This window comes from Cynara cardunculus, assembly GCF_001531365.2.
Source record: "Cynara cardunculus var. scolymus isolate 2C chromosome LG 3, CcrdV1, whole genome shotgun sequence".
Lineage (NCBI taxonomy): Eukaryota > Viridiplantae > Streptophyta > Magnoliopsida > Asterales > Asteraceae > Cynara > Cynara cardunculus.
Window position 1 is genome coordinate 39,820,847 of NC_037530.1, and position 11,844 is coordinate 39,832,690.

At 31.3% G+C, this 11,844-nt stretch overlaps 2 protein-coding genes across 3 annotated transcripts; both read right to left on the bottom strand.

The window, feature by feature from the left end:
• Positions 1-2,234: 2,234 nt before the first annotated feature.
• Positions 2,235-3,693, bottom strand: LOC112508773. 2 transcript variants are annotated; one of them, XM_025113516.1, is made up of 4 exons: positions 3,298-3,693; positions 2,947-3,212; positions 2,768-2,857; positions 2,235-2,415 (listed from the first exon to the last, which is right to left on the bottom strand). In XM_025113516.1, exons 1-4 carry the CDS (start codon positions 3,668-3,670, stop codon positions 2,353-2,355), a joined length of 792 nt encoding a protein of 263 aa, XP_024969284.1. In that variant the 5' UTR covers positions 3,671-3,693; the 3' UTR covers positions 2,235-2,352. The 2 variants fall into 2 exon arrangements, with proteins under 2 accessions (XP_024969284.1, XP_024969286.1); XM_025113518.1 differs by lacking the exon at positions 2,768-2,857.
• LOC112508772 (ethylene-responsive transcription factor RAP2-2-like) lies at positions 3,670-5,391 on the bottom strand. The gene is made up of 2 exons (XM_025113515.1): positions 5,048-5,391; positions 3,670-4,617 (listed from the first exon to the last, which is right to left on the bottom strand). The coding sequence occupies exons 1-2, from the start codon at positions 5,304-5,306 to the stop codon at positions 3,842-3,844; spliced, it is 1,035 nt and encodes a 344-aa protein (XP_024969283.1). The 5' UTR covers positions 5,307-5,391; the 3' UTR covers positions 3,670-3,841.
• Between the last annotated feature and the right edge of the window lie 6,453 nt (positions 5,392-11,844).

Consider the following 11,844-nt stretch of genomic DNA (forward strand, 5'->3'; position numbering starts at 1 on the left):
CTACCCAAACTATAATATATGTATGTGTATATATTATATATGATTAGTTGCAGAAACTTTTCAAGATTTTTTGTATAATAACCAACTTTATTTGCGTAACAGCATATGGGTGTTTTGGAGTAGGGGGAGGAAATGTGGGATTGGGAGAGATGGACGGCTGGTGTTGAATTCGGTGTGCAGATGTGGACCCATTTGGGAGAGGGATCTAAATCCACAATTGTAGAAGCTTGGGATATTATAATGTAAGTTTGAGTTGTATGCTTAGGGCATATTCGATGCATAACACTCTATCACAGTATCATGAACTACCACATCAGCATTCCATTCATCATATAATTCTATCATTTTATACCCACACTTCATAACACTCCAATGAGTTTAATGGATTTCCACATCATATATATATATATATATATATATATATTATCTATAAATATAATTTTACCAATAAATTTAAAAATCTACTAAAAACAAGGAATAATACATTAAAATGAAAATGAAACAAAATTAAAATACATTTAATAAAAAGTACGAGACTAAAATACATCAGTTAAAAAGTACCAAAGCTAGAAAATGAAATGCTTAAACACCAAATAATGTAATGTAGTTTATGTAATGTATTTTAAAATTAATGTAATATCTTATTAATGTAATGTATTTTGAAATTAATGTAATGTTTTATTAATTATGTTGTTTTTATAAATTAAGAAAAATAAAAATAAAAATTAATTTATTGATTAATAAATATCATATNATGTTGTTTTTATAAATTAAGAAAAATAAAAATAAAAATTAATTTATTGATTAATAAATATCATATTATAGTATATATATATATATCATAATTAAATCCTTATAAATTTAATTATAAAAGAAAAAATAAATTAGTGGGTCTCATTGATTTAGCTATGATGCGTACAATGGCCATGAAACTCTATTCCATGCAACTCTCATTAACCTTCCTTCACAATGCATGATGCATGTAATGGCATTCATGATCCTCCCCATTAACCTCCATATTATAAAGCATTTAATAAAAATTATTAAAAACCATTTTTTATGCATGAAGTACTGTATATTGATGCATATTACTTAAAATTCAAGATTACAAGAAAATCATGCATAAGTACAACTTATTAAAACTCCATGTTTGAATTCGTGTAACCAACTATGTATAGACATAATCAATTAAAGGATAAACATCTCATTTTAAAATATAAAAAATCTAAAATATAATTAGGATAATTATCGAGTTCTAACAAAATACATAATTATTACTTTTATAAGAAAATTATATTATTAAACAAAATATAAATTATTTTGTTTTTGAACATAAACTAAATAATAATAAAAATAATTGAATTAAAAAATTACACAAAAAAAAAGAATTTTAAATAGTTATTTGGTACTAATACCGATATATTTTTGTCAAATTTTTATGATATCACAAATTAAAGTCGCTTGTAAAACAACGTTCATTCTCAACCCCAACCGATGTAGAGTCTCACACGTTACATGGATTAAACTGCTTATATAAATTCAAATTATTTGAATTGTTTTTATATATATTAAATAGACGGTTTAAATGATATAAAGTAATTTTATCTAGAGTTTTGTAATTGATCAAACCCACCAAAAACACTTTGCCAGTGATACAGAACACCATGGCTACACTCAAACATACCCACAATCAACATAATGTAATTACAATAAAGAATGCATGTACAATTAAGACTTTAACCTTGAACATGAAGATAACAACATTTCAAGTGATCAACTAACACAACCTCCGATGGCATACAGAATTATATATGATCTAAAAGACCATGAAAAAAAAATCTCACATACAAGTAGAACAACAATTGCATACATGTATCTACAAATGCATTTCACCAACTAAAGAAGAACTCAATGAGTAATTGGTAATTTTCGGTAATTTCAATGATGGGTTTAAGGCTTTAAACTATTAGAGATACTACGGGTGGGTTTCCATGGATAGGTTGGGATTAAATCCATAAAACCATTATTACTTCATATATAAACATTTTGATATTGTTTAGCAAAATTTTCATACTATTAAATTCATTAAGTAGTAAATTAATTCAACTGTCTGTTTTTATGCACAAAATATGACATAACAAGTCAATAATATAAATGAAAAATCACATTTCATGACAAAAGCTATATAGCATTAAGTGAAATTTTAGATAATACTTCGTGAACCAATACCATATGTTTTCAAAAAAAATTTGATTAATTTAATACACATCTTCAATAATTCATGTAAACCACAGTTATTCTCAGATGAGGTTGGTTACTTGATCCTGCGTCTGCTCATTTATTACAATTCATTTACAAGTAAAAACCTATGGAACATTTCTTCCACAAAGCCTGTGAGTTGGCATCAAAATGTGCCTGCAAAATTCAACTTTATCAAGGTTATGAATGATTATTATGTCAAAAAGTATAAAAGCTTGTAAAAAATAAGGAAAACTGATTAAAATTATCCATCTTTTCAATCAAATTCACATTTTAGACAATTTTCACATTGAATTCTCATTTTTGATCTGCTTAAAACCTATTTCAGATTTAAAAAGAAATAAAAAAACTTTACATAAATTTACGTTTTTTTCCTGGATCTGAAAATAGACTTTACATAAATACGTTCAGTGTTTGTGTAAGTTCCGGATAAAATGAGAATTTTACTGAAAAAATTGGCTAAAAAGGTGAAGGTGGTGATCAATTTCCCTTTTTTTCATTTTATTACAATATGATTCTTGACTGCTTTCAAGCTTGTGATTTCATCCCTAGATATCAGATATCTGCCATCAACAGCAACATCACAATCCAAACCCACCTAAAAGAAAACCATAAAACCAAATTCATGTACTAAATTCAAGATTGTAAATGAACACGAATCCATGATTTCAGGAGGCAAAAACCCACCTTCATCTTTGGCAATTTGATCTGCAGTACCCTTAGGCGAACACCGATATCACCCAATACTTTGATGCTAAAATTGGCTGTATCGACTCCCGACATGATTGTGGTTATATCGAGACATTGAAAGACAAGATTCATCTCGACACTGACATTATGGCTTCTAGCAGGCTGATAAAACTCAGGAGTTCTGATCAATCCTATGACCAATCCATCCTTGAGTATTTGGAGCCTTGAGAAATCGTATTTTAAACCGATTCTGTTTGGATTTTCTGCAATCAGGGTAACAGAAGCAACCAAAGAGAGGAACAAAGTCGAGGACTCCGAAACATCAAACTTGTAGGAAGCAATGTTTACCGTTTGGAACGAGAAGATAGGTCTGCGTGGCTTCAATACGAAGATGATGATTAACGAAAAGAACACAGAAATCAAAATGAACAGGCCAATGATAAGGAGAAGAAACCAAAAGCATTTCTTGTAGGAAAACTGAAAACTGAGAGCTGGACCATCCATAATCTTGATTCATATCTAGGAATAAATGGAAAAGATGAAGGGCAGATCCTGTTGGAGGGAATTTATAAAGGTTTTTCTTGCTTCTGCTGTTATATATTCTCATATTCTTTACTTGGGGTTCGGTTTTGGGTCCTAGGGAAGGCGGGCAGGCATCTCTCAAAGCCAAGAATGATAAAAGAGTTGAATCAAATATTAGAAACTCAAAATCGATCTTCATTTAGATATAAATGGAGTTCTAAATCATAGTTTTAAAAGACACAAACCATTACATAATTCAAAGATCCTCAATTAGAGAAAAGTCAATGCATATAAGCTAACGAAAACGCAATTGTACTGACATGTAAAGCCTTATTTACAAGCAAGCATGAAAAGGGTTTGGAGTTTTCAATTAAAAACCTCCATTCATCATAGCAGGAAGGTCGTCGAAGCTCCAAAGATCCATCACATTTCCACCATCTTGAGTTGCATCTCCATTGAGGAAAGCATCCATTGAAGAAGCATCCCAGTTCCCTTCAAGATATGGCATCTCAAAGAACAGTTGATCACTCTTGTCACAATCTGACACCACATTTACAGACTCCATCTTGGGCTTCTTTGCAGGATTACCATCTTCCATAAAGCTAGCCTCATCAACCTCAGAAAGCACAGATGTGATCTCAGGAGTTCTTGCACAATTATCCCCCCATGGAAAGTCAGAACAATCAAAAGAATTGCTACCCTGATCAGAACTGAAATAAAAGGCAGCACTTTCTGATGAACCAAATGGTTTCACTGCCATATCCTCGGTGGCAACAACAAGATTACTTTGTGGCTTCTCTTCCACAAATCCAAGTGAACCAGAATATTGGTTCTTGGTGGTTTGGTTCGAGGTAGGGCTGACCTTAGGAGTTGGTTTCTGGGATTTAGGCTTCGCGGGTGTAGCTTTATCAGGAAAGTTGACCTTGGCCTTCTCACCACGGATCCTTCTGGCCTCAGCATCATAAGCCCTTGCAGCTTCTTCAGCAGTATTAAAAGTTCCAAGCCAAACACGGACCCCTTTCCTTGGATCGCGTATCTCAGCGGCCCATTTGCCCCATGGGCGCTGGCGGATCCCTCTGTATTGATTCTTCCTTTTCCTGGAAGTAGATCTCTCAGCTTGATCATCAGATTTCACAGATCTGGAGCCTATACACAAAAAGGGGATGTGAAATTCTTTTGAGTTATCAAAGAAATTACTCCAATTTAAGCGTTTGGGGATCTAAAGTTGATACATATAAATTTAAAGAAGAGATCAATTTCTTAACCGGATCTAGACAATTCAACTTGATAGCAAGCAATCAACACTCATTTGGGAAATTTTGGAAATAAACGACACAGACGATTTATCAAGAAAAACAAGAGCAAAAAAGAAGCCCCTTTTCGAGAACAAGCTTCAAAATCAAACCATATCAAGCAAAACTATGATCAAGTAGAAAACCTAATCAAACAAATCATTTTTCAGTGAATCGGCTCATGAAACAAAAAGAAATAAAACTTATTCTAATTTTTTTATCAAACAAACCTGAACGAAATAAATGATCTGACAAAGGAGAAAAAGAGGGGAATAATAGATTACCACGAGCAGGCGCGAAGTTTTTGGAGGCGGAGAAAGCAAAAGGCTTGTTATCCTCATCAATCTCAACCTGATCCTTAAATCCTTGAAAGTCAGCCTCGAACTCATCGTCGATATCGTAGACGTCAGATCGTGGAGGCTTAGAGAAGTGCTTACTAGGGTTCTTTATAAGATCGGTGTTCCAAAGAAGATCGGCGGTGAGACGTCGCGACCGATTAGCCGTGGGGGCTATGATATCAGAAAGGATAGCACCACCACACATATCTGCAGATTGTTGTTATGGATTGAAGTCGGAAAGTTGATCGGAGAAAAGGGTTTGATTATACGATGATAGATAGCGTTGGAAGAAGGAAAGAGGTATGGGGGAGGTGAGTTTTATACTTTCGAGACAACAGAAAGGAGCAGGAAGTAGGCAGGAAGGCTGAGATTACCATAATACCCTTCTCCTCCAAGTAATTTTCGTATACGGCCTTTCTTCGTATTTCCCCTTCCCTTTTTTTTTTTTTTTTTGTTAAAAGTTGAAAACTAATATACCTTTTTTTTCCTTCAAGTTTTATAATAATAAAGTGGTAATTGATTTTTAACATTTTGATAATTATGTGAACTTTATGAATGAATGAAATACAATATAAAAAGTAAGAAAATTATTAAAAGTAAACTCGAGTTAAATGGATAGGACATGACTTGATACCACAAACTATATATTTGGCAATACCGTAAATGTTTGGTTTATTTTTTTATTATTATTATTATTATTATTATTATTATGAACATCTTTTTCTTAATTGATGTAATACAATGTTTTTTAATCTATTTTGTCTATAACTTGTTGATTCTACTATATATTTGATGATGTTGATATTGGTTTTATGAAAAAGTTAATAAATGATAAACTTGACGATGTTATAAGATCAACGATTTTCCGTCAAAATGTGTTGTAAATTAGAGTTTTGAATTATTGTTCCATTGATTAAAAATTTGTTATCCTTTAAAAATTGATTCATTTTTTAGGTGCGACAGTTCTGTACCAAATCAACCGACATGTATATAGTCGTATCAATTAAATTAATACCAATTATTATAGGTTGATACTATTAATATATGCAAACTTGGTCGATATATGGTTTTGAAAGTTGCGTACCACAATAATACTTTTGATACTGAGAGAATTCGAGAGATAACCAGGTTTTTCTTCGATCTTTGGAAAAGAAGAAAGAGGTCCGGAAGTTGGCATCAAGGGGGTCGCAATAGAAACAGAGGAACAAATCGAACAAGGAAAACAAAATCGAATGCAGGTGCCATGCGGCTCATCCCGCATAAGCCGTTGGACGATTCTCACAAAGGCGGTTAGCATGCGGCTCAACCCGCACGGAAGACACATTTCATACTGTTTCATAAAGGGGTTGTTTTGTTTATCTCTTTATACTTTCATTAAAATGCAGCATCTGAATCATTAAGGGATCAATCTTGTTTGACAAAAAAAATGTGTTTTAATGGTTCTAAAACTCTTTGAATAATTTTGTATTTTGAGTCTCTCTTGACCATTAAGCGTTCTAATTTTATTACCAAATAATTATATTTCATTTTATACTATATTATTAAAATACCACTTAATCATTCTGTAATAAATCATTCACCAATGTAATATTTATTGGCTCTTGGCGCGGCGACACCCGCATGGAGATGGCCCAAACTTGTGTTTCTATCCATTTCTAATTTCCATGCCATGCATAAGCCTCGGCGACCCACGTTAGCATCCACATCCAAAATCCTTTATTTCTTTCCTTATTTATCATCTTTTATTTTCTTAATCATGGGATGATTCTTAGGCATAATTATTAATAGTTGTTTTTTTAGCTAGTTTAGATTATAAATAAGGGTTTATTATTTTTATTGATATTTAGATTATTGATTATAAAATTTCTTCTCCTTGAAAGTTTTTTTAGTTTCCGATGGGTTACGTTGATAGATTCGTTATCTTAAAATTGGAATGATAGTGTTAACCGGTTCACGATGTGCATTCATTATCCATCACTACCAGGTCTTAAACATGTTTTTACAGTTAAAACTCAGTTGTCTAATTTCCAAATTATTAAATTCAAAACTAGTAATAGATGACAACATGATGCCTCTTTAGGCTTTGATGTCCTGTGTGGCCGCACGAGCTGGGTTTAATGTTGGTCGACCCTTCCACACTACACCAACTTTAGTACGAACATATTTTTAATTATTTATTAACATGTTTTTTGATTTTTGAGTTTTGAATACGACCAATAACTCTTTACAAACTCTAAGGGGGCGTTTGGTTCGTAGAATGGAATTTGACGGAATTGGAATTCATCAAATGAATTTGACTTTGAGAGAATTGAATGAAATTTGATGGAATTTGACCATGTCTTTTGATTGCGTTTGGTTGGATGGAATTGGAATGAAATTCTTAACGAAATTTGAATTTTTTTTGTTTCGTTCATGGAATTCAACGAGAAAATTACATAGATGGCATTTCAAGAAAATTCTTTTTAGGATAGAAAGAACGAGAGAGAGGTCGAGCATACTAGATCGAGTAGTTTTGAATAGGGATGGCAAAAAAAACCGAACCCAATGGTGAAAACCGAAAACCAAAACTTTCGGGCCGGATTCGGGACATCTTATCGGAGACGGGACGGGACGGGGCGGGGATCGGGGACAAATTCGAGGATTTTAACGGGGACGGGGGTGGGAACGGTGATCATCGGCCCCGCCCGGCCTGATATTTGTATATATATTAATTTTAATTTATATACAAACATATATATATGTATAATATCATTAAAAGAAAATAGTAACATTAAAATTCAAAAAACTTTTATCCACTTTACTTCCACAATCTAAATAAGGCTCACGAAAAAGTGTAGTTTATTTGTCTAATTGTGAAATCGTGATTTTAGTTGTATGATGTTTGAAGTTCTGTTTAGTTTTATATTGTAATCTAATACATTGTTTGTAATTCGTTCGATTATGTTTGAGACATTTAAACTTGCATCTTTAAAAAATTGTAATTTACTTTTAGTTGTGAAAATCAACATATTGTAATTTTTTTAGATTTGTTTCGGGTTTCGGTTATAACCAACGGTGAACGAGAAAAAGAGGATTTTTACCTTAACGGGTTCCTCAACAGGGATCGGGGAAACCGCGGGGACCCAATGGGGATCCCTGATAAGATCCCCGACAGGGATCGGAGCGGTCATGTGGACGGTTTTAGTTATCGGTTTCGGGGACGGGGATATCAATAACCGGGCCAAACCTGGCTCGATGTCATTCTTAGTTTTAAACGAGATCGAGCATAGCAGAGCAGAGCAAATCGAGATACAGCGTCGATGAATTTGGATGAGGGCTAAGGAATTTGTCAGATTGGAATTTGAAATCCGTGGTATATGCGGTGGAATTGTGAAATCAATGACTTAAAGAATTTGTTGGAATTGGAAAAATTCATTCATATTTATTATTTATAAATAATGGAATTCAAATTTTTTTTTAATCCTACAAACCAAATACACAAATTATTTGAAATCGATTCAAATCTCCCAAAAATAATTATGAAAACCAAACCGACCTGAAAAGTTTGTAATTTAAAATGGGTTAAAAGATAGAAATTATTTTGCATGATAAATAATATCTATTGATTTTCTTTTTCTTTTTTTTTGTTTTTTCATTCTTATTGGATGAGTCATGAGTGTGTGGCTAAAGATGCACATATACACTCACCTAACTTTTTGTATGTTATGATGGTGGGGTGATTGCAATAATTTATAACAATTGGGTCTATTATTTACATTGTAATAAACTCGTCTTATTCGATCTGTGTCGATATTCGTATTTTTATTTACTTGTTGAAATAAAATCATGACGATTTGGATTTCTTGATCTTTGTCTTCATTCATAAAAGATCGGCATTGATTTATAGTTTTTTTTTTATAATACAAACTAGTATCATTAAAACAAAAATTGTATGGTAATAAAACGTGTTTGATGGGATAGTTTGATTTTATTAGTATTTCCAGCACAACATCTTCATAATTTATTTAATAAATATTAACTTTTTCAATCCAAGACTAATATTTAATATATTAGATTAATTAACATATGTTTGCTTCACAACTTTATATGTATACAGTTCAAAATATGAAATATTTTTATGTGTAGCTTTTGTTTTACCAGCAGACAAAATGTTTTCATTGATATATATTAATTAACAAATCAAATCTAAGTCATATTTAATCAATAAATTAAATCTAAGTCGTAGATAAAACAAAATCATGTAAAATAATATATGATGTATCAATTCTTAAAATTTTACGAGTTTTTAAATGAATAATTATATACATATGTTTAAAGAAAATTAAACAAAATCCTATATTATATATATAAAAATATAAATGAATTGGAAATCAAAAATTGTGTTTGAAACTAATTATAATTAACTGCTAGTCATAGAAATATAAATTAGTTTATATCTTATAAAATTAGTCATGGATTACAGCAACTATGAATATATTCAAATTTAAAAACAAAGATTAAAAAGATGCAAAATTAATTATTGATTTTGGATGAAAATAGTGGGTAATGGGACAGTGAGGGGTCGTATGGGTATTTTTTTTCCATTTTAATAATAAAAAAAAAAGTTAAAAGAAAGGAAAGGAAAAGATGCATGCATCAGAAATGAATCAGCCGTCGGGCGTAAATAAAGGTAGAAAAGGACAAATAAAGCAGAGAGGGCCCCACTGGTACGAGGCACGGTCTTGATGACTTCTTTGACACGTGAACCTCCCACCTCTACGCATCTCAAGAAATTTGTTTACTGTTTTATAAATCATATAAATACGTAAATAAATCATCCAAATTACGTATGTGGTCACATCATTTCAAGTGGTTGCACATCATTTTCTTCTCCCAATTACTTTTTATTTTATGCAACACTTGCACCTTTTCTTTAAATTACATTTTCCTTTTTTTTTTCTCTCTCTCTCTCTCTGAAATTGATATAATAATGGCGATTGCTACATATATATATATATATATATATATATATCCTTACTTATATATTAACATTCACATTTATCTTTTATATTCTAAATATATAATTTTATCTGATTCTAACATTAAAAACGGTCCATATAGTATTACCCTAAACACCTTTTTTACGATCAAACATTTATTGAAAATATAAAAAAGTGAGTTTTTATTTTGATGTTTATGGGATTGGAATCACTAAGTATTATAAATTCAACAATATATAAGAGCATCTTCAACAGATTTTTTAAAATTTCTCTAAGATGGAGAACGAAACTTCAAAATCTCTAAAACAAAACTACACACAAATCCAACAGATTCTTTATTTTGGAGATTATATTATCTCAACCAATAAAATGTTATTTATCTATCTAAATATTTATTTTCAAAGTTTTTTATTGGTAGAAATATATTAAATAATATTTCTCTTATTATAATTATAATCATTTTTAAGGTGTACTCTAAATTTGATTTTTTTTTTACTTACACTTTCTCCTACTTTCTTCATCTTGAAAAAAGGTTTGGAGAATCTAATAGACCAAAAAACATGTCCAAAATCTTCGCAATATTTATTTTTCTTTATTTTGGATAATATGTTGAAGATGCTCTAAGGATACATTTAGTCCATTATTTTTCAAAGAATAATCGGACGGTGGAATATACAGTGTATATTTTTGGTATCAATTAATTTTTCAAAATAAATAAGACTTTTTACAATTGTCATTATCTATTTTTATCTTCATGCTATTACATTTGGAAAATGTTGATCACCGGCAACTTTAACCGGCCTCACATGGAACTTGTCGCCAAAGATACTTATGTAAAACAACATTCTTGGTTCGCTCAATAATTGAGGCGAGTGGGGATCCAGGATCGAACTTGAGACCTGTCTTGAATTTGGAAATCATCCCATCATTTAATCAATCGAACTACAAGCCAAATAACAGAAGGTGTATATATTATTGAATTTATGGTATTGTGGGAATAAAACGAGAATTAACTCCATTGATATTATATCTATTTAAAGGTTGCTTGTAAGAATATGGTGATGCTATTTTTAGATTGTGTATATTAGCTGGCAAACGTTACAAATAGTCCTACTACTTTTAACAAACTTGAACTTGGCTTTTCCATGGATTCTTAAAACTAGTGATTTAACATTTATTACAAGTGACATCATTTATCATAAAAGTGAAATTGTATTAAGAGTGAATGTGGATTTGTCTTGTGATGTTTTTTTTATAAGTGTCTCTTGTAATATGTTTATTGTGAATTTTGTTTTTGTAGTATTCAATTTGTTTTTGTCATGATCTTTTGACCAACGTTTCTGTTAACTTAAAATTGAACAAATGCATCTTATATGTGCTTAAGTATCACAATGTGGTATCACCGGAGGACGGTGGCCGGAGGCCTGAAGACGAGGACGGAGAGAGAAGAGAGGAGAGAAAATACCTAAAATGTCATTGCATTAAAATTTTAGTCAAAAATTACCAAAATTAAAAAATTTCTAATTTATCTATTGATTTGTGATTGAGATTGGATCTCACGTTACCACAAATTAGTCAGTTCTTCCTTGAATGAGCCCCTATATATATAGACTTGAGATCATGTGAGACCAAAGTTTTTCGTGAGGCCCGTAAGACCAATTCCCAACCCTTGGATTAAATCTACAATCTAACAATTTGAACATTCATAAACGCCATGAGACTTCTCAATAATCACAAAATTGTCACCGTGCAACTTTAGACCAT